At 44.3% G+C, this 23626-nt stretch overlaps 1 protein-coding gene across 3 annotated transcripts in view; it reads right to left on the reverse strand.

The window, feature by feature from the left end:
• Insr (insulin receptor) overlaps positions 1-23626 on the reverse strand; it is a 144487-nt gene that overhangs the window by 27303 nt on the left and 93558 nt on the right. For 2 of the 3 annotated variants that reach the window (XM_050127342.1, XM_050127341.1), the window contains exons 5-11: positions 22537-22681; positions 19414-19628; positions 16293-16419; positions 14308-14564; positions 10998-11165; positions 6660-6861; positions 3936-3971 (exon numbers count right to left, since the gene is read on the reverse strand). In XM_050127342.1, coding sequence (XP_049983299.1) covers positions 3936-3971; positions 6660-6861; positions 10998-11165; positions 14308-14564; positions 16293-16419; positions 19414-19628; positions 22537-22681 — 1150 coding nt within the window. The remainder of the gene's footprint in view (positions 1-3935; positions 3972-6659; positions 6862-10997; positions 11166-14307; positions 14565-16292; positions 16420-19413; positions 19629-22536; positions 22682-23626) is intronic. The other variant, XM_050127343.1, reaches the window with a different exon arrangement.

The raw sequence follows: 23626 nt of genomic DNA on the forward strand, positions 1-23626 counted from the left end.
ATGATTCATCCTTCACTTAAGCATTTTCCTATTTTTCAAACAAGGGTATCCCCAAGGTACAGTTCAGTGATACAGTGCATGCTTAGCTTATATGAGACCTTAGGTTTGATCCAAAAAGAAAGGAAAAGAACATTCCTATTCTTTCCTCACTATAGTTTTGATTACTGTGTTGTCCTACTATTTTTCAAAGCAGATCCTGGGAAGAAACTATGGCCAGGCTGAAAGAACTCTGAGCCTCTGGAAACCTGTGTGCCTGACGATACTGCACACTGTACATGGTACTGCCTGCAGCCTCACCCACCACCGTGACTCTGGACTTTGGAATAACACTAGAAAGCTAAGGGTTAAAAGCTGGGTTTTGTCTTTCCAAAATTTTCAGAGACATTACAAACATGGCACCAGATAGTGGAGTGGTCAGCCCTCACTGGGACATTTACACTCTCCACAGACTCAGCCCTCACTGGGACATTGACACTCCCCACAGGCTCAGACTCAGCCCTCACTGGGACATTTACACTCTCCCCACAAAGGCCCAGGGAGCATCATGGAAGGGAAGACTTAGCCCAGCATGGCCTTGACTCCCAGGAACACTTCTATCTCTGCATCTCACTTGAGATAATTGGATCTAAAGCCACAAACTAAAGACTGAGCATATTGTCCTTTCATCCCTCATTATGTACAATAGCCTTCTTAAGTGAAAAAAGAAAACAGCTTATTTATTAAGCCTCAATTAGACCCATTCATTTTAGTGAGCCTGAGATAATTTCTATAGTCACAACTGAACCTGACAAAATAACCAGAATCCTCATGCCTCACAACCCACACTGGGGGAGTCATGTCTGAACATCTGAAGACCATGTGCACTCATCAAACACGCCAATGGGCAGAGAATGCATTTTGTTCTACTGAAATTTTTATTTTTAATGTTTATTATTATATTATTTTGTGGGGGAGGTATTTTTCACTTTCAGTCAGTACTCTCAAATACAGAGCCATCTCTCCAGCCCCTGCAGTTTTTAAGATTGAAGATCTATACCAGCTTTACTTTGGATAAGCCTACAAGCTACATGTTGGCCTTTCCTAGCAAAAAGGAAAAGGTTTTGTGTTTATTTAATTTTTGAAGTATTGGGAATTAAACTTTACTTTTGCAGTATTGGGTAGTAAGTCTTGTTTTATCTTATGTGTTTTAATTTTGCACTGCTTGATACTGAGCCCTTTGCTCGGTTGCATTCACTGTTTTACTTTGGTTTTGCAGTACTGTGGGTTCAGCCATTCCTCTGCTTTCCATTTAATCTCATTTCTGCAGTGGGAAAGACTAAACCTATAACTTTATGCATTCATGTATTTATTTACTTTGGTTTTTTGAGTCAGGGTGTCGCTGTGTAGCCCTTACTGTCCTAGAATTCACGCTGTAGACAAGGCTGACCTCGAACTCAAAGATCCTCCTGCCTCTGCCTCCCAAGTGCTGAGATTGAAGGCATGCACAGCCAACACCTGGCTAATTACTATATTTTGCAGTATCTGATATTGAACTCTTGTTTTTCCTTTCTTTATTTTATCTTATTTTTAGGGTATTGAAGGTTGAACTCAAGGCCAGGCACATGCTACACAAGTAATCTGCCAGTGCACTAAAACCTTCCAGCTCAATGAAGTACTTTAAATAGATCTAACAGGTAATTAGAGATTTCTCAGAAAGATGTCTGCAATTGCTCACCAACTGCAGCCCAGTGTGAGGACAGCTTTTTAAAGATTTAATTTCACTAGTTTCATGGGAAGGCATACACGCGCATATAGTGCCCACGGAGGCCAGAGGAGGGCAAGAGATCCCCCAGAGCTACAGGTGCTGGTGGTTGTGAGCCATATGGGTGCTGGGAACTAAACCCCAATCCTATGCAAGGACAGCAAGTGCTCTTAGCCACTGAGCCATCTCTATGACCCCAACCTAATTTTTATATGCACTAGAAAACCAACACTTTTGTGTGAATTTACTTAAATGCTACAATGGCTTGAATGTTTTACCCACAAGATCTCTAAGGTACTCAGCATCCCAACAGGATACTGTAACAATAAAATAAAGGGCTGAAGAGATGGCTCAGTGGTTAGTAGCACTGGCTGCTATTGCAGAGACAGTTCAGTTCCCAGCATCTACGTGGCAGCTCACAACTGTCCATAACTCCTGTTCCAGAGAATCTGATGTCCGCTTCTGGCATCTCCTGGCACCAGGCAGTTACATGGTGCATAGACGTATATGAGGGCAAAATATCTAACCATATTAAAATAAAAATAAGTAAATCCTCAAACGTTATAGCAAGTGAAAAGCCACTGTGTTGATGAATGACTTCTGACAAAGAATATCAAATGAGCCCTCTACTCCATTCAGAAACGTGACTTCATTATTCAGCAATCCCACACTAAACCAGTGACCTCAACCAGAGAATGCTGCCGTCGCTACTCTGGAAGCTGAGATGCTCCTTCTGTGGAGTAGGCTGAGTTCAGGAACTCTTCTCAGCATGGCACCATGTCCAGAATGCTCCTCACCCCACTGAGCAATCTATCCCCAAATATCAACTGGGGATGAGAAATTTAGCTTAGGGTGTGGGCCACACAATTCATGAGCTTCACTGACAACAGATTATATTTCAATTGGCCACTAGAGGTCAGATCTAGCCTGGAAATAGAGACAGACAGTGCTAGAAATTCTTGCCTGCTACTGTGAACAAGGCCACAGCCTCAGCCAGAGAAGCCATCACTGGGGAAAACCCAGCAATGCCTCTTTTTCAAACCATCATGTCGTCAAACGGCCTTCTAAGTGCTTGTTTAGCTCCTCACTGATCTGTGCTGCTCTCAGCTTCTCATTGCAGTGAGCAGTGATTAAAGCATTGACTCATCACTGTTCAAAGTGGTGAGAGTAAGTGCCTGACTGCTCAGCTAGGACTAGCTGGGACATTAGATCAGCCCCACCCCAACGTCTCTGCAGTGAAAAACCTGATTAAGAGTCAAACAGTGGGGAATATTGTCCTCTGGACATGACATGGCCATTGTGCTCACAAACCCACAGCAGCTATGGTTACTTACACAAGACCAACACAAGATCAAGCCAGTTAAAAATTCCAACATGGGGTTGGGGCCCTGCCTGAGGAATTATTGTCAGATGATGGCTACTGGGGAAGGAGAGTCACTTTCCTTTGGAGTTGTGATCAGTGGTAGGTCAACATACATCAAAGAAAGGCCCCACACTTGTTCATAAATTGATAGCACTAATTCAATTCAGAGGGTTAAAAAATAAATATGTATTTTATTAAATCCTTCAAAGCAGCCTCTACCTGTCTCTCTAGACTTGCTTCATGCTCCAACAAGAGCTAACAATGTCTCATCTCCCTGTCTGTCTGCATTTGTCCCTTAATGGCCTCCCTATGACTACTGTCCCTCAGTTTACTGCTGAAATTCAGCAACATTGTATTCCTTTGACCGGTCACCTTTTGTGGTCATATTGCATTGTCTAGAGACCCAGAGAAATGGTCATTAGGAAGGATGAGATTGGGTTTAATAAAAAGTAGAATTCCCTACCACCTGCAGCTGGAACTTCAAGCCTCAGACAGGGTTCTGGGTGTGTGCCCAGCTACCTGTAGTCAGATATTTAGTGAGCAATGCCTGGAGGGAAAATGATGCATTGGGGAAGGACCCAGGAAGTGTGCCCTTGAGTGCATATTTTAGGAAGAGTGTGTTAGTTAAAAATTTTCCCCACATTCATGCCCAGATTTCATTTCCCAGTGAAGGCATTTAATCGGAGAATTTGTGAAGCATCCAGTCTCAAGAGCTGCAGTTCATCACATGCAAAATAAGAAAAGCCCCAGAAATCCCTGATTTTGGGCTTAGCACCCCACACTAACTGAACAGCGACAGGGCCATATGGATGTCCCACAGCTGAGTCATACCTAGTGTCCTCGGCACCACTGCCTGCAGAGGGTTTTCTGTGAAAACAAAATTCATTGCTTTGAGGACAGACAGAATTTCAACCAAGGGACCGTTTGGCTCTGACACCCCTGAAGCAGTACTCCCTCCAAGAAAGAGCACTGTTATGTTTGGGATGTGGCTTGACTCTGTTCCCCAAGGGTCACCTACTGGAGATTTGGAATTTGGAGTGGTAATAAGAGGTAGTAGCAGAAAAGGAGCAATGGAAGAGGAACAGCAGAAGCTCTTCACTGGCTCTTCCCTAGTCTGTACAGCTTCCCGTCTCATAACAGAAACCCCTCCCACTCTAATGTCCTCTTTTTTGATATATCACCAAAACTGTGAGCTAAATCAATCTTTTTTTTTTTTTCATAATGTGTCGGATCTTGGCTATTTCATTTTAGTAACAGAAAGAAGACTAACACAAGTTCTGCCATCATTGGCCAGTGGAAAAGATCTATCTATACTTTTCCTGAAGTGCGGGAAATCCAGGAAAAGTGGGAGAAAATGACTTCAGAATTCCCATGAATGTCATATATGACTATATCTAGCCATAAGCAATTCAGCCATTTCTCCAAATCCAGCATCATTTAAGTCCTTACTGTTTTGTGTGTGTGTGTGTGTGTGTGTGTGTGTGTGTGTGTGTGTGTGTGCATGCAGGCCACCTTCTGAGACAGAGACTCACTGGTCTGGAATTTGAAGAGTTGGTTGAGATGGCTAGCCAATAGAGCCCCAAGCATCCTATGCTATGGGATACCTTCTTAGCTATGGGCTTACTAGCAAGTGCCACCACAGCTGGCTCTTTTAATGTGAGTTTTAGGGGTGGAGCTCAGATTCTCATGGCAGCATAGCAAGAGATTTACTGGCTGAACCCCCTCTCCAGCCCAGCATTTTGGACTCAGTTATGGCAGAAGATACTATAAAGAAAGAAAAATGAAAATAATGGTTCTGGAGATGAAACTACTCAAGGGAAAAACGAGTGGACATTAGAAACACTAGAACTTTGTTCGGTCCCAGCGTGGACTTTCTAGAGCTTTGATATGCTCTGGAAATGGAAAATTCCATCTAATTTGGAAGATGGGTGGGCAGGGGAAAAGTCTGATGAAGAATTTGAGGGAAAGCGATGGAAAAGTACAAAGAAGCTCAGCAGCAGGCATATTCAAAGCTCGTGTTCTTGGAAACATCTGGAAGTTTCCAGAAGTATTCCTGGCTGTCATATCTGGGATAAGAGATACTACTAGAATTGAGCAGCTGCGGACTAAGAATGCTGGTCAGCACCCTTTTGCCCAGGATGGGTTCCACCACACAGAGTAGCAAGTATGGATCCAAGTATGCAATGTGATGGTTGAGAGTCGTTCAGGCATACAACCTTAAAATACAAGGAGCAATTACAAGCCCAGGGCATCCATGAGACCTACATTCTTGGGTTCAACCAACTATGAATCAAAACTATTTGTAGACCTATCCGGCAAGATGCGCCCAGTGCCACGAGCATTACAAGAGGTAACCAACTGCTCTCAGGGATTTGAGGTCCGCTCCACAGGAGGGAATTCATGATTCAGGAAGCAATGGGCTCTAATTGGGAACCTACCATTGCTGCTTTGCTAAATGAACATGTTATCAAACTACCCTTTAAAATATTTTTGTTTATGTACATACGTTAGTACTGTCTCAAACCTAATCAGAGAAACTTCCTTTTACACTTAGCAGAGACTCACAGTTGATCAGTGCTGAGAATAAGTAACTATTGAGTGTGCAGCAATTAATCTGTATTAACTCCACTACCATGGCTCAGAGAATGAAATACGCAGAAGTGGAGAGAATGTAAGAGCAGAGGATGGGGAGGAGTGCTATGAAATGCTGTCTTTGGACATGACATGGCCATTGCACCCATGAACTCAGTGCAGCTGGGGTTACCTGACACAAGATCAAGTCAAGGTCACTCAACATTTCAGTGGGTCTAAAAATGAAGAGAAAGAGGAAGACAAGAACAACATGAAGGAGGCAGACATGTTGATGGGAATATAAGGGGAAAGTGAGGGTCAATATGATCAAGATACATGTATACATGTATGAAACTGTCAAAGAAGGATTCTAGAAAGTTGTGTCATAGTGAACACATATAAGCATTTTTCTTGTTGTGAGACCCATGTTACACAATATGGTGTAACAATTATTTATTTATATAGTAGGTGCACTATCTGAAGATGTTATAAGTTATCTAAAGATGAAGGTATGAGTGGGTTCTTTGCAGATATTATGATGTTTATATAAGAGACTTGAGAATCTGTGGAGTAACCCTCAGGGTCCTGAAACCAATCCACTAGAGACACCAAAGGCCAACTGTGCAGTGTCAACTGTGCAGATGAGAAAGCTGGGACACAGAGCAGTATGGTAACTTGCTCAGACCCGTACATGTAAGAGTAGAGAGCCCAAACGGACAGCTTCTAGAGTCCCTGTTATCAACAGCTCCACCATTCTGTAAGACATATGCATGGGATGGGCCTAGATCCAGGCATGTCTGCTGCTGTTTTCAGTTCAAATCAAGCACAAGAAAAGGAATAAACTTGTAACCCACAGGTGTATTTGTGTGCGTGCACACACACACATGAATATATAAGTGCACATGTGACCCACAGGCATATTTGTAATGGCACCCTCTCCAAGCTGAAAGACAGAAAGAAAGCCAGCACATGCTAAGTTCTGACCTGGGGACAAAAACCACATTATGCAGGTAATCCTCAAAGGTCTTCCTAAACGAAGACTCTTCCAGCTCCTTCAGGATCTGAGAGTCGGTCTTGGGGCAGGAACAGCATTCGCTGGCTGAATCGTCATACTCGCTCTGATTGTGCTTCTGAGAATCATCAGACTCAAAAGGTGGGGACCAGGTCCGTGAGGGGAGCTTCAGCCCTGGGGAGAGGCAGAGCAGAGGGTTCAATCTCCGCCAGAACACACACACACACACTGAGGTCAGAGGTCCATCTTGGGTGTCATTCCCTAGGCCACAGCCACAGCCCTTCATTGGGGACTCTAGGCAAGCACTCTATCACAAGCCATGTTTCCAGACCTTTCCTCACTGAGACAGGGCTTCACTATGTTATCCAGTCTGATATTGAACTCACTCTGTACCCTAGATTGGCCTGGTGTCTCATTCTTGCATCCTCACCCTCCCAAAGGGTCAAATTACAGTCTTATAACACCAGTTCTGGAGTTATTGTGTGTGCTTGTGTGCATTCTGTGTGTATATGTATATATGTATATGTATATAACATATGTATATATGTTACCTGTATCTATGTACTCTCACCCATGTGGGTGAATACAAATGCCAGAGGTTGATAGTGAGTGTCTTCTACAACCATTTCTTCATCTTTTTATTGTTATTAAGTTAATTTTATGGGGGAGCAGAACAAGCCAAGTTACACATGTGGAGATGAGAGGAACACTCAGGAATCTATTTTCTCCTTCCACCATGTGGATTCCAGGAATTAAAGTTAGTCTGTAAGACTTGGCAGCAAGTATCTTTACTTCCTGATACATCTGCCAGCCCTCCACCTTACTTACTAGACAGTCTCCTACTAAACTTGGGCCTCATACTTGCTAGGCTGGCTGGCTAGCACACTCCAGAGGTCTGCCTGTCTCTGCCTCCCCAGTGTGATGGCTACAGATGCATGCCACACACCCAGCTTTCTTCTACATGGGTGTTGGGGACCCAAACTCAGACCCTTGGGTTAGCAAACCTGTTATCCAGCATCATTTCATTAGACCCGAATTTACCACAATTAAAAAAAAACAATCAGTTGGTGACACTAGTAGAAAGCTATTACTGGTGATTTATTTACACGACTGAAAGTATGATTAAATAAACACAAAACGTTGCCATCTAACCTTGTGTTGGTATACAGCTAGAGGCACTGTACGTTTACAGTGTGGCACAATCACTGCCTCATTCAACACTGACTCTCCATTTCCTCCTAAACTGGCCTCCATACTCTGCCTCCCTGTGAGTCTAAGCTCTTGGGGGCTGGTGAAATGACTCCATGGGTGAAGTGGCTGCCATGTAAGCATGAGGACCTGAGTTCAATCCCTAGCACCCACATAAAAACCAGACATAATAACACTCATCTTACTCCCCAGTGCTAGAGACAGGAGGATCCCTGGAACTCGCTGGCGAGCCAATCTAGCCAAATTGGTGAGCACTGAGTTCAGTGATAGACCCTGCCTCAAAAAACAAGGTGGAAAGTCACAAAGCAAACATCCAACATCAACCTCAAACACAGCCCTATGCATGTTTCCAGCCGAGTGTGAATCCGTGCATGTGAACACTGGGGAGATGGCTCAGTCCAAACACACGAGTAGAAATGAGCATGCACGCATAAACACACATGTGCAAATAAATTTTATGATGATCAAATATCAGACCATTTTTAAACAGTCCTGTTGTATTCATGGATTTAAAGTGGTTTTATGTTTGTTCTGAGACTGTTTGTTTTATGTTTGTTCTCGTATAGCCCTGAATGGCCTCAAACTTGCTATGTAGGTAGTGATGATGTTAAATGCCTGACCTTCCTGCCTCCACTTCCCAAATGCTACAGTTGCAGGCCTGTGCCACCACACTGGGTCTGTGTGGTGTTGGACATGGACACGGAATTTCTTGCATGCTAGGAAGCCCTCTACCAGGCAAGCTATACCCTCAGCCTCTGCAATCACGAGTTTCCATTTGCAGAATGAAAGTTTGCTGCGTTTAGCCTGGCACTGTAGTAAACAACTATCATCGTAGCACTTGAGTTTGAGGCCAACCTGAGTCACATGAAACCTTGTTTAAAAACAAAAAAACAAAACCAAAACCAAACTTTTCTAAAAGTTAGTAGGTTTTTTAAACAAGACAAAAACAAGCAAAAAAAGTCTTGGCACTGCTGGAAGCATGGGTAGCAGGTGGTTTTGTACACTCAAATGTAGCGTCGACAGGTCAGAGCTGAGCCCAGGACTGGGCTTGCTCTCAAGTTATATAAAGTATGCAAGGAGACAAATCAACTTGCTGATCCTGGCCCAGGCGGGCATGATGTCACAGGCATGCATATAGCACATGATCTTAGAGTTGGGACTGTTCCCAGGAATCATCTGTCCTCCACCCCTTCTCCACAAAAGGAGACAGACTACTTGCTGCGTGACTTAGCCAAAACCAGACACCAGGCCAGGGGTGGATCTGAGCACAGACCTCAGCCACACCTCTCCAGCAGCCCCCTTGGCCTGCTTCTGCAAGGTCACAGGCCAGCTAAAAAGGAATCAAAGACAAAAGTCACAACTAAATGAACAGCAAATTTTCACCTTCTCAGATTGATGGTGGATTGCGGCAGTTTGTTTTGTTTTAATACATTTAATGTGGTGTGTGTGCGCATGCATGCCATTGTGGGAGGAGGGTCAGATTATAACTTTTGGCTCTGAGTACTCTCTTTGCACCATGTTGGTCTTAGGGATCACTTGGGTCATCAGGCTTGGCAGCAAGCACCTCTATCCACCGAGGCATCTTGATGCCCCACCCGCCAGGCTTCTTTTTCGATAACCCACTTTTAGCTATTGTGAAACATACGATACAGTGACCATGCAAGACAACTCTAGAACAGTTGCTATAGCTACTACTTTGGCAGCCTGTCCACTAGGCTTTTCCACTGTGCTTGTGCAGACACAGGTACACCTCAGCCTCTATAACCAGTGGTGGAAAGATTTTGAATGTTTCTATCACACGGAAATAGTGAAGACATTCACTACTCAGATTTGCTTTTTACATATTTTATGTATGTCTATGCACTGTGTGGCTCACGGCTGAAAGAAGCATTGGATGTATTTCACCATTGTTGGTGCTGCAGTCCTCAGACTGCACCCAGGACTTTGGACACTCTGGGAAAGTGCTCATCACACAGCACTGCATTTGGATTTTTGGCAGCCTCTAAAGTGTGAATCCACGCGCAATGTCTAAAACGTGTGTGTGCACTGGGGAGATGGTGAGTGTGAATCCATGTGAAATGTCTAAAGATCTGTGTGTGTGCTAGGAAGATGGCAAAGGCAGGGGTCCAAGTTTGATCCCCAAAACCCATGTAAAAAGCTGGTTGTGGTGGGGTCCGTTTGTAGTACATTTGTAATCCGAATGCTGGGAAGATGGGGAAAGGCAAATTCTTAGGGGTCACTCATTAGCACAGGCTAGTGAAAGATCCTGTCTCAAATAAAAATAAAAATCCACAAAGCGAGGGCTGGGCTATAGCTCGGAGGCAGCGTACTTGCCTAGTGTACATGAGGCCCTGGGTTCAGTGCACAGTACCAAAATCTTAAAAACTGAACAGGTAAAAAAGCTTGCCCCCATACTGCTTGTGTTTGATCCCTGGTGCCCACATGGCTGGCCAGACAACAGACTCCTGCAAGCTGACCTCTGACCACTAACCTCCTCACACATGTCTGCCCACACAGAAAGACTAGGTAAATCAGTAAATAGAATAAAAGTATTTTTAATTCAAAGAAAATATGGGATGGGGATGTAGCTCTGTTGGGGTAATGTTAGCACCCATGCAGTCCTGCATTTGAATTTGAATTTCTGGCCCCGCATAAACTCAGTATGGTGGTACAGTCCTGTAGTCCCAACACTTAGGAGGTAGAGGCAGGAAGAGCAAAAATCCAATGTCTTCCTCAGCTACATAGTTTAAGTTCAGTGGTCTTTGTGAGACCCTGTCTCAAAAAAAAAAAGTTTAAAAATAAGGTATACAGCATTTTTGGACATACATCCAAAGTTGTTCTTTGAGCTCTACATTCTACACATACATGCACACATGACCTGTACACACACACATACGCACACACATATAAACACAAAGTGTGTCTTATGTGAGAAAGAATGGAATATGAGCAAGTGTGCACATGCACATGTATGTGTGTGTGTGTGTGTGTGTGTGTAAGCACACGTGCTTGTGCGGGTACCCTGGGAAACAGGAAAGGAAACCTGTGTCCCCATAAGAGAATCAAGATACAGCAACCGCATGACAGTTGCCTGTGCTCACCTTTGAGACAATAATCCAACTCAAACAGCTCGCTGTCCTCTGCCTGCCTCTCCCAGTAGACCAAGTAGTGTGTGATGTTGCCGTTGGGGTCAGAGGGGGGCTTCCACTTTAAGATAATCTGAGATGAGGAATTAGAAACCGATATGGGGTCCAGGGGGACAGAAGGATCTGCAAAGGAGAAAAGAAATGAGTTACCATGAAGGAGAGCAGGTAAGTTGTTGGGTGTGCCTAAGCAGGGGATAGTGGTCCAACTGAAACCACAGCTCTGTCTGCTAGAGTTACTTAACATCAGAGAAAAGTAGGCAGTTAAATGCTTGCCCAGCCCAGGCGGGAATGACTGCCTATTCACACCGTGGATTTTGTGCCCACCATGTGTCATTCACTGCACAGACCGGCTCTGTCAGATGCCAAAGCCCTTGCTGTTGTGGACACTAGGAAGGATGTTCCTGGGGCCAAAGACAATCGAGGGAAGAAATGAATTCTGGTTAACAGGGGCATGAAATCAAACCCAGTCACCTAACGCACTTGAAACCATCAAACTATATCTGTTTTTGAGACAGGTTCTCATGTAGCCCAGGCTAGTCTCAAACTTGGTAAGGTAGCCAAGGATGTACTTTAACTCCTGTTTCTTCTACTTACCTCATGCATGCTTGGATGAGACACATGCACCCCAATACCTGGTTTATATGGTTGTGGCGATTTAACCTAGGACTTCATACAAGCAAGGGAAGCACTCTACCAAGCCAGCCACATACCCAGCCCCAGATGGTGTTATTCAGATGTCACACACCAGCCTACAAAACAGAACCTAAACTCCCCCTCTGAAGAACAGTGGTACCTGAGGCTAGGTAGATGGCTCAGTGGTGATGCACTTGCCACAGAAGCATAAGGACAGGTCAGATCCCCAGCACCCACATAAAGCCAAGTAGCGACGGCTGTAGCACCCTACCTATAAACCCAGCAGCCAGAGACAGAGGATCAGCAACCTCTGGATGTACTGAGAGAGCCTGCCACAATATATAAGATGGAAAACAATTGAGGAAGACTCCAGTGTCAACCTCTGGCATATGCCACATTCAAATATGATACACACATGCAACCACATGTGTGCATGCACACACAGAATGTTGGAGGCTGAGAGAGTTGGAGAGGGTGGACATGGAGTTCTCAAGGCAAAAGCAAAAAGTGTGCAAAGAGCAGGGGGGTAGAAGGTTCTGGAAACTAAACCTTGGTCTAGATACTACATGACAGTAGAGATAGTGAAGAAGCTAGAACAATGGATTCTGTTCTGTGTGAGGGGGTTGCTTATTCTCTACATGTTGACATTTAGGGCAGAGACCTCTTGTCAACCATTCCACTTCCCAACTGTGACAGTAGAAATGTCTCTAGACATTGCCAGGCATCCTCCCTTCCCTGGGAGGGACAAAATTATCCCTACTTGAAAACTACTAAGCTAAGAAACGGGGTTAATCTTGACAGAAATATAATGAAGTTGCTATGAGACACTATAGCCAGAGAGAAAAAAATAAAGAAAAATTAAAGAGAAAGGAGACGAGAGTAGCAATAAAACAAGATTGCGCCCTATGGAAGCTGGGAGATGCTCAAATGAAGGCACTCTTTCTATACTTGAAAAGTTCTCATGACAGAATAGAAAAGAACATGCAGTAGTCCCTCCTTATCTATGTGGCACATTTTATAACTGCAGTGGATATCTGAAACCACATACAGCACTGAACCATCAATGTTTCCCCATATTACATACCTATGATAAAACTTTACTAATACAAAATAACAGCAATAATAAAACAACTAAAATAATATATAGTAACAGAAGTTGTTTTGTTGTTATTTTCTGGGAGCTTATTGTTTGTTTGTTTGCTTGTATGTTTTTAAGACTGAATCTTGGTCCTGCCTTGAAGTGATGTGTCCGACTTTGTTGATTCCCCATGGGAAGTCTTACCCTTTCTGAGAAGTGGATGGCGGGGGAGGTGAGGCAGGAGGAAAGGAGGGAGTGGGAACAGAGATAGCTATATAAAATGAGAAAAGATTGTATTAAAAAAATTCTTACATCAAAAAAAGAAAGGACTGGATCTCACATAGTCCAGGTTGGCATCAAACTCAGTATGTAGATAGAGATGACCCTGAACTCCTGACCCCCCTGCCTATACTTCGTTGCTGTTTTGAGATTGTAACAAGGTCTTGATACGTAGCCCAGGCTAGTTTCAAACACACAGCAATTCTCTTGCCTCAGGATTCCAAGTAATAAGACTACAGGTGTATATAACCAAGTCTAGCTCTCATTTTTAATTAACTAATTATTTACTGATTGAATTAACCTCTCCAAAGATAGGTCTCACTGTGTAACCCTGGATGGCCTAGAAGTCACTACTTAGACCAGGCTGAGCTTGAACTCAGAGATCCATTTACCTCTGCCTTCCAAGCAAAGCCTCTCGCCTCCCCATGACAAGTGTTGAAGACAGTCTTGTGCAGGTAACCACAGATGCTGAGTTCAATAAGGTATGTGTTAATATATGCGTGGTGTGTGTACATATGTGTATATATGTGTGTGCATGCATGTGGTATGTGTCATGTATGTGCATATATGTGTGTGCGTTGCATTAGTGTGTACATGTATGTTGTAAATGGTTATGTGTGATGTTATATGCATGTTATATGTGACCTATGTGTTATATGTGGTGTCTGTTTGTTATATGTGGTGTCTGTGTGAGTGTTATAAGTAGTATGTGTGTATTACATGTTATATGTATGTTATATGTGGTAGGTGTGCATGTTACGTTTGGTGGATGGGTGTGCATCTCTATGTGTGTGTGTTACATATAGTATTATATGTGAAGTGTGTGTTACATGTGGGGTGTGTATGTACGTATGCCTGTGTGTGTTAGATGGGTAGTGTCTATGCATGTGCTGAGGCCAGAGGAGGAAGTCAGGCACACCATTCTATCACTGTCTACCTTGAAATAGGATCTTTCACTAAAACTAAAGCTAGGCTGGCAGCTATCAAATCCTAGTGACCCCCTTGTCCCTGGCCGATGAGCCAGTGTTCTGGGGTTATAGACATGCACATGGCCACACTCTGAGGCACAAACATGGTCACTACCAGCTTTCAATGTAGGTGATGGGAACAGCACTCAATCGTCCCCACTGAGCCATCTGCCCAGCCCGAGTGTTATCCTCTGGAAATATGAGCCTCAGCCTTTAGCTCCTCCAGAAGCCAATCACAGGACATCACTAAGTTGTCTACCAAAGGCAAGAGAGTCAGTTCAAGCCCATATTCACAGGACACACTTACTGGTGGCATCTGTCTGCACATAGATGATGTCACTTTTGGCTCCGTAGGTCCGGCGTTCATCTGAGAAGGTAACCAAGGTCTTGACAAAGATGGCATATTGGGTCCAGGGCTTGAGACCCCGCATTAGCCACCCAGGGTGGCTTGGGGTTTGAGACTTGGGGTCGTTGGACCTCTGGGGTGGGTCAATATCTACCACAGTCCAGCTGTTGGAGCCACAAGCATCCTGACCATCAAACTCCGTCACATTCTGATAAGGGCTTTTGAGAAATAAGAGGGAGAGCTAGGTTACTACTGTGTAAATGTCAATCCAGTACTATGTGGAGTGGGGACTTGGAGAGTTACAAGACGTAGACTCCTTCTTTTCTGTTTGGTGTGTGTGTGTGTGTGTGTGTGTGTGTGTGTGTGTGTGTGTGCCTGTATGTGTTTGTGGCAGTTCACTTGAGTGTGTGTGAATGGACATGAAGGAAACCATCAGGTGCCATCTTCCTTGTTTTTCCTGTTTGTTGAGACAGACTCTAGTCCCGGCTGGCCTCAAAGTCACATAAATGTGCCGGCCTCTTGTCTCCTCATTATTGGGATTAATTGCATTCACACTTAATTCCCACCTTGTGATTTGAGATAGAGTGATCTTCTCTGGCCTGAAATTCACCTCATAGACTAGGCTAGCTAGCCAGAGACCCCAAAGATCTGCCCATTTCTGCTTCCTTGGAGCTGGGATTTCAAGAGTATTCCACAATCCATGGCTTTCTGAAAGTGAGAATGTGTATATGAGTGTGTGTAATTGTATTCATGTGCCTTCAGGGGACAGAGAAAAGGCTGGATCCCCTGGATCCCCGCATCTGGCGACTGTGAAATGCCAGACTTGGATGCTGGAGACCAAACTGGGGTCCTGGAATGCAGTGAGCACCTGTTGAGCCTTCTCTCCAACTCCCAGAAGTGAACCTTTTCCTATTTCCAATTCTGAAATGCAGGTCTGCTCCAAAGCCAGCAGCACTGAGGTGTGATAAGCCCATGATGCTGACTCCAGTCACGGAGCACCGAATCTCAGCCTACCAAACAGCCATAGCGTAAATGACTAAGACCGCAGCAAAACCAGTTGGGGTTTAGTAACGTAGGTGCCGTCGATGAATTTCCTTTCTATTTTTTTCCTTCCCACCCCAACATTGTCTATTTACTATATTCTCAATATCAGTTATCAACATATGACCACTGGGCCTGGGAAGAGGACTCAGTAGGCAAAGCATGTGATGTACAAACATGAGGACCAGAGTTCAATCGCTAGCACACACATAAAGGTCAGCATCTGTAATCCCAGCACTAGGAGATAGAGACAGGTACATCTCTAGTCTGAATAAAAAGGAAGATGGAGGAGAGCTATGAAATGCTGACTTCTAGACATGACATGCTGCACACACCAACTCAGACCAGCTGTGGTTGCCTGCACCAGATCAAGCCAGTCAACATTCCAGCATGGATGATGTAGGACTTCAAGGTACTCCCCTAGCCAAGGAGTAGTATGTAGCTGCTAAGAGAGTCTAAGTCACTCCCCTTTGGGAGTGATAGACTGTTCATGCTCCAGTGGATGGGTCCACATGCATGCACATATGGGCAGCACCAACTGGATTAAAGGGGTTGTCAACAACACACAGAGAACACGAAGTTGGGAGGGAAATGGGATGAACACACTAGGGAATGTTGGAGGCAGACAGTGGTGGGTAGATATGATCAAACATACATTACATAAATATATGAAGATTTAAAAGCACACACTTAAGATATTTTCTTATTTTAAAGGAGAGTGTGAACTAAGCACCAGTTCATCTCTCCACTTCCTGACTGCAGGTGCAGGGTATCCAGCTGCTTCGCACTCCTGCTACCATGACATCCCCACCTCACAAGCCAGGAGCCAAGATAAGCCCTTCCTTACAGCTCTGTCTGTCCCTGCAATAAGGAGCATAACAAATAGTCCGCCTCCTTTGACTTACGCCTCTTTGTAGAAAAGCATGAATCCCAAGAGGTCTCGGAAGTCAGGGGGCCAGTAGGGCTCCCACCTCAGCAAGATCTTGTCAAAAGATGTCCGAATGAAAGAAAATTTAAGTAACTCATTTTCACCTAGAAAGGTTCAAGAGAAAAAAGTCAGGCAATTGGAATTCTGAATAGCTCATTTCAGAATAAAGAATTCAGCCTCCTGCTTCTTGGGGAGGGGAAAGACTGAGGGATGGCAGGAGTCCTAGCTTCATTTTGTAGCTGTGATAAAATACTGTGACAAAAAGCAACTTAAGGGAGGAGGAGCTGTTTGTTAGGTGAGAGTCTATCATATTTCAGGGATATTAGACAGGAACTCAAGCCGTTAGTCATATCTCATCATCCACTGTCAATAACAGAGAGAGATGGGTGCATGGGGGATGCCTGCTTGGCGCTTATACTTAGCTAGCCTTCTCCATCTCATATTGTTCAAGATCCAGGCCATGAAACAGCTCTTCTCACTTCAATTAACAGTCAAAATAAACCCCAAGTCAGCAAAGCCTACTTGATGAGCTCTGGGCCAGCAAAAAAAACACCAAAATGACCAACTGTCATCCAAGAAAATGCTCCACAGATAAGCCTACAGACCAACCTGATCTGGACAGTTCCTCAATTACGATTATTTTTCCAGGTGATTCTAGATTGTGTCAAGTTGAAAATTAAAATGGGGTGTATATAATCTGCTATTGCTTACATAGGTCTCATCCACATAAGCAGAGAAATGATCTTGCTGAGTTTGAAATGTGGGGAGTCAGCAAATCAATTAGGTGTTGAAGACTCAACCAAATAAGATGCTCAACTAAACTGTGGATGATCCATGCCAAAGCAAAAAGGACAACTAGTCAGCCATTTTTTGAGCAAAGGGATCATCTCTTTTTTTGTGTATCTATACATGTGTATGCATGTTCATGTATGTGCAGGAGTGATATCTAATCTTAGTTGTCAACTTGACACACCTGGGAAGAGGGAATCTCAAATGCAGAACTTCCTCAATCAGATTGGCCTGTTGGCCTCTGGTCATGTCTGTGAAGCAAGGAAGGAAGGAAGGACCCAGGCTACAGTATGCAGAGCCATCCGTAGGTAGGTGGCCCTGGGCTGTATAAAAAAGTTAGCTGACAATAAACAGCACTCTTCCATGGTCACTGCTTCAGTTCCTGCCTCTAGATTTCTAACTTGAGTTCTTGCTTTGGCCTCCCTGAATGATGGATTGTGCCCTAGGAATGTAAAATAAAATAGACACTTTCTTCGTCAAGATACTTTTGGTCAGAGCAGCAGAATTGAACCATCTCTCTGGCCTCAAACTTAATCTTGTCATTTCTTCCCTGGTGATGGAGATTGCTGCATTGATTTCATCAACCTTGACACCCTCAGCATTAGCTTTATGCTTATGTGGCATCAGACACTGTACTTTGTGCAGCTGACTCAGATAAGATACATAAAACCTGCCTCTGGTGGGCTGGGGAGACAGTTCACTTGGTGAATGCTCTCTTTGTAGGTTGAGGGCCTGAGTTATGTCCCCAGAACCTCATTTTTAAAAAAAAGGCGGGGGGGGGGGGGGGGATAAGGGAAGAACAAACAAAAAGAAAACTCTGTGGTGGTTTGAATGAGAATGGCCCCTATAGGCTCATATGATTGAATGCTTGGTCTCCAGTTAGTGAAACAGGGGAATCCCTAAATAAAGGCCGGGACAGACCATTGTGTGAAGCTGTGAGGATGAAACCTGGACAGCACTGGAGACCCCAAGATGCTGGAGATGCCAGAGCCATGGGATATCTGTCAAGGATAGTTGCCCAAGAGCACCAAGTGTGTTGCATCCAGCAAAGCTGGAAAGGAAGAACTGTCTAATACAAAATTTGGAGTTTGCCCAGCTAGCCTTTAATCTTGCTTTGGTCCAGTATTTCCTCACTATGCTCTCCTTCCTCCCTTTTGGAATGGTAATGATATCCTCTGCCACTAAATGTTGCAAGTATGGGATCTGTTTTTTGATTTTACAAGAGGTTACAGTTAAAGAGACTTTCTTGCATATCAGAAGAGACTTTGGATTTTTATTTTTTTTATTCTTTATTTATTTATTCATTTATTTATTTATTGGTTTTTCAAGACAAGGTTTCTCTGTCTAACAGTACTGACTGTCCTAGAAGTCACTTTGTAGACTAAGCTGCCCTCGAACTCACTGAGATCCATCTGCCTCTGCCTCCCAAGTACTGGGATTAAAAGCATGTGCCACCACTGCCCAGCAAGACTTTGGATTTTTAAAAAGTGTTGAAACTGTGGGAAACTTTGGAGGCTTTTGAAGTTAGAATGGATACATTTTGCACAGGGAGTAGACTGTGATGGTCTGAATAAGAATGGCCCCATAGGTTCATATGGTTACATGCTTAGTCCACAATGGAAGTGTTTGAAAAGAATTACAAGGTGTGGCCTTGTTGTAGGAAGTACATCACTGGGGTTGGGGTTTGAGATTCAAAAGGCCATGCAAGGTCCAGTTTCTCTCTTCTCTCTACCTGCTGCCTATGTATCAGGATGTAAGCTCTCAGCCCCAAGCCTGCCTATCTACTGCCATGCTTCCACCATGAAAATGGACTAAGCTTCTGAAACTATAAGCTAGCTCAATTAAATGTTTTCTTTTATAAGAAATGCTTTGGTCATGAGTCTCTTCAGAGTAATAGGACACTGAGTAAGATAACGGTGCACACTCCCAACCCCAGCACTGAAAAAGTAGGAAAGGCAGATCTCTGTGGTTCTCTGACCAAACCCACAAAGCCTACTGGTGAGCTCTAAGCAGCAAGAAACCCTACCTAACAAAAAAGAAAAACAGTGGATGATGCCTAGGGAATGACAACTAAGGGTGTCTTTTGTCCTACACACACACACACACACACACCTGGACACACAGACATGCACATGTACACACACATATACACACACACATATGCACACACATACACACCTGCCTTTGGTATTTTAAAACTCCTCTCCCAGAAAGCTGTAGCTCAACAAAGGACAATGGCACTTTCCTGGGGACTAGGGTGGTGGCTGAGAGAGGGCAGCCATTAGGAACATAAAGATGAAGAGACTTACAGGATGCCTGGTCCCCATTGGTCTTCAGGGCAATGTCGTTCCTCTCCTGGCGGCCCTTAGTTCCAGAAATCTCTTCCATCTTATGGATTTCTGACAAGCAGAGTTTGGGGTTGTAGTGGAAGAAGAGCTTGCCCTGAGTGATGGTGAGGTTGTGCTTGCTCCAGTCCCAGAGCTGCCTGAGGTTCTGGTTGTCCAAGGCATAGAAAGAGTAGTTCCTGCAGATACACACGGCTAGTCACTCCACAACCCATCGTCTTCAATCCCAAAACGCCAGGGGCCACAGTACACACAGTGGGTTGCAATTTTGTTTTAAAAGAAAAGAAATGAACTTGAGAGGGAGTAGGGGTGGGGTGGATCTATAAGGAGTAAGAGGGAGGTGTAGGGGCTGATTATGATCACAATATACTGTATGTATATAAGAAATTCTCAAGAATTAACTGTAAATATCACAGTTAAAAAAAAAAACTAAAAACTAGGCATCAAGGGTCAGGCCTGGAGTTGGCCCCTTCATTTTAGCTGTGGGCCCACTCCTAACCATTTGCTTCACACAGACTCACAAATTATTTTTGGGACTGTGGAGAACAAAGAAATTCACAAGATTTCATGGCCAGGAATGTACAGAAAACTCTCCTAGAATCCCTCAGTGAGGGACTAGGGGTGCAGCTAAGGGGCAGAGCTTCTGCTTAGAATCCCCTAGTGAGGCTGAGGGCATGGGTCAGGAGTAGAGCATCTACCTAGCATCCCCCAGTGAGGGGCTGGGATGTGGCTCAGCAGTAGAGCCCCTGCCTAGGATCCCCCAGTGAGGGTTTGGAGGCATGGCTCAGTGCTAGAGTGCTTGCTTAGCATGCACCAGGCAGTAGATTCAATAATCAATATAACAAAATAAGAGGGAAAAGAAAAGGAACTAGAGAAGAAAGAGGAGGTAAAGTCGAAGGAGCAGGTAGAGGTGGAAGGGAGGTAGGGATTGGGGTCAGAATGGGTTTTGGAAGGGTAAAAAAATATGACCCAGGCAATAAAAATAGGAACAGAAATCAATTTGGGGACAAAAAGTATGAAAGGTTTTAAGCATGTTTGGTTTGGTTTTGTGTTGTGCTTCTGTTTATTTGTTTGTTTGTTTTTAGACAGGCTTGAGAAAGGGTCTCACTGTGCAGCCCTGGCTGGCCTTAGAAATCACTGAATAGACCAGGCCAGGCTGGCCTTGAGAATTGCCTGCTTTCACCTCCCAAGCGCCCAGCTGTGTGGCTCTGCTTTAAGACACAGTGTGGACTGGCATTCCTTTTGCCCCTTTCCCTATTGGCTGCTGCTTTTACAGCTATGAGGCTGGGGGAAAGGCAACCATTTTGTGCCCATGAGAGACACAGAGAATCTAACTTCTCCATTGCATTTCTGAATGATCTTTCTGCTCATGAGTCTATCTATACTTCTCAAAACACCACACTCCAGATTTCTGTTTGTTTGAGCAACTTAGGCAGGTTCTGTGGGACCTGGAGGAAAGCAGAGCAAATGAGAGTCCAGAAAAAAAGGATGGATAACTGGGGTCAGAAGGACATTTGCTGTATCTGAAGTTCCCGGCGGTCACCTGAGGAAAGCTACAGAGACAGGCTTGGGGTTGTGGGAAAGGAAAGAATTGGGACTGAGTATTTCGGCTTATATAGGGCAAGATCCCAAGACACAGGCCATGGCCGAGAGCCCACACTGCCAACTCGAGAGGGAAATGAGAAAGGATACCTAGGGGTGGGTGGAGAATGCCTTGAGGAAATGGAATTCCAGGGGCCAGGAAAGATGAGGATCTCAACAAAGAGCAGGGGTGGTCTCTGTTAAGAGGTTGGTGAACAAAAGTTCTTGGGGTTGGGGAACAGCGACACCATGAACACGACATCCTATGTTGAGCCTTCTACAACACTGATTAATTAGTTAAAATTTCAATAACTGTGGAGAGATTGGAGTGTTGCAGGTCCAAAGTCTAATTACAGTTTATCCTGGTCTGTCTTGAACTCCTTACCCACCTGTGTCTGACCAAATACCCTGTGGCTAGCATGTAATAGCATGTAGTATCCTTAGGAATGTACTAGCGTAGCAGAGCATTAGCTTCCATGAACCAAAACACTTACGGATGTCATCGGAGAACACCCGAGGCCTATAGCAGAGACTTCTCTGGTTTGCTGTTAAGCATCTCTTTGATGTGTCTACCAACATCTTTTAAAAGGACCTTGGTTTGGGACTTTATGTGTTCTATTAGTATAAAACTTCAGCCGGGCGGTTGTGGCGCACTCCTTTAATCCCAGCACTTGGGAGGCAGAGGCAGGCGGATCTCTGTGAGTTCGAGGCCAGCCTGGTCTACAAGAGCTAGTTCTGGGACAGGAACCAAAGCTACGGAGAAACTCTGTCTCAAAAATCCAAAAAAAAAAAAAAAAAAAAACCTTTATGAGACTGTTACCACATTGGAATATGCAATTTGGGATTACCTTTATCGATGTTCCTGGGCTATGCTACTCATGATTGGCTCCAGAATAAACTATCTCTTATCCCTTTGCAGTGAGAGTAGGAGTTCTGTATTGACAGAACCAAGAAGTTTCCAAACATGGCTATAACCAGGTATTTATCACACTCCATTCTCAGTGTAGCTGAACAGATGCAAATCCCAGCCTCTGGCTTCTCAGGAAGACTGGAAAGTAGACTTTTGTGTTTCCTAGCTGGATGGACATTCAGGAGTGCTACAGAGACCATCACCTAACAGATGCTTCATTTTGCTTCAGTTGGGTTTCTAAAAAACAAAAAATCCTAAAGGGTGCCATTTGTGCGTTTGTGTTCATGACTGGGGAAGACAGAGGAAAACCTTGCTGCCATCCCTTATACCTCATCCACTCTGGTTTTCTGAGTCAGGGTCTCCCACTGGCCTCTAACCTGATAAGCAGGTGAGGCCTGGCTGGCCAGGGAGCGCCAAGGATCCACCTGTCTTTTCTTTCCAACACTAGTAGGTTCCTTTTTTTAAACCTGTGATCAAACTCAGGTCTTAACGTTGCAAAGTAAGCAGTTTACCCAGTGGACCACCTCCCCATCCCTCTGTTGTCTCATCCATGAGTTTCTTGGTTGGCAGCCACAAACATAGCCAGGTTCACATACCCGATTTCCAAGGTCTCTCCTCGAATCAGATGTAGCTTCCGGAAGAAAGAAAGCGATACTAGAGCATAGGAGCGCCGGATCTTTAGGAACCCTGAGATTTCTTCAATGAGGCCAAGGTTAGCCTCCAGCTCAGCTGCCAGATTGTCTACAGAAAAGAGGAAACACCCATGAGTGTCTGCAGGAATTCTTATCCGGTGTGTGTGTGTGTGTGTGTGTGTGTGTGTGTGTGTGTGTGTGTGTATCTATGTCTGTGTGTATGAGTGTCTGTGTATGTGTTCCTGACTTCCTGGTGTGTGTGTGTGTATGCGTGTGTGTATTCCTACCCTTCTGATGTGTGTATGCGTATGTCTATGTATGTGTTCCTGCCCTCCTGTTTGTTTGTGTGTGTATGTGTGTGTCTATGGATGTGTGTCCTGGCGCATGTATATGTGTGTTCCTGCCCTCCTGGTGTGTGTATATAAGTGTCTGTGTGTTTGTCTGTTTCTGTATTTGTGTGTACCAGCCCTCCTACTGTGTGTTTGTGCGCATGTGTATGTGTGTGTGCGTGTGTGTGTGTTCATGCTATCCTGTTATCTCAGAACTCAGGATGTGACAAAAGGAGGATTAGGAGTTGAAAGTCACCTATGGCTACATAGTGAGTTTGAAGCAAACCTACAATACAACACTCTTGCTTTTATTTTATTTTATTTTATTTTTTAAATATTTATTTATTTATTATGTATACAACATTCTGTCTGTGTGTATGCCTACAGGCCAGAAGAGGGCACCAGACCTCATTACAGATGGTTGTGAGCCACCATGTGGTTGCTGGGAATTGAACTCAGGACCTTTGGAAGAGCAGGCAATGCTCTTAACCTCTGAGGCATCTCTCCAGCCCTATTTTATTTATTTATTTATTTATTTATTTATTTATTTATTTATTTATGAAGCAAAGTCTCATGCAGTCCAAATTGGCCTCAAATTTACTATGTAACCAACGATACCCTTGAACTTGTGATTTTTGTGGCCTCACTCCCCCAGTGCTTCGATTTCACCAGTATGCCCTAGTGGCATAGTACTGAGAACTGAACCCAGGAATGCTACTTACTGA

The sequence above is a fragment of the Alexandromys fortis genome, unplaced genomic scaffold (assembly GCF_014885135.2).
Source record: "Alexandromys fortis isolate MF-2015 unplaced genomic scaffold, M_Fortis_MF-2015_v1.1 scaffold_271, whole genome shotgun sequence".
NCBI lineage: Eukaryota > Metazoa > Chordata > Mammalia > Rodentia > Cricetidae > Alexandromys > Alexandromys fortis.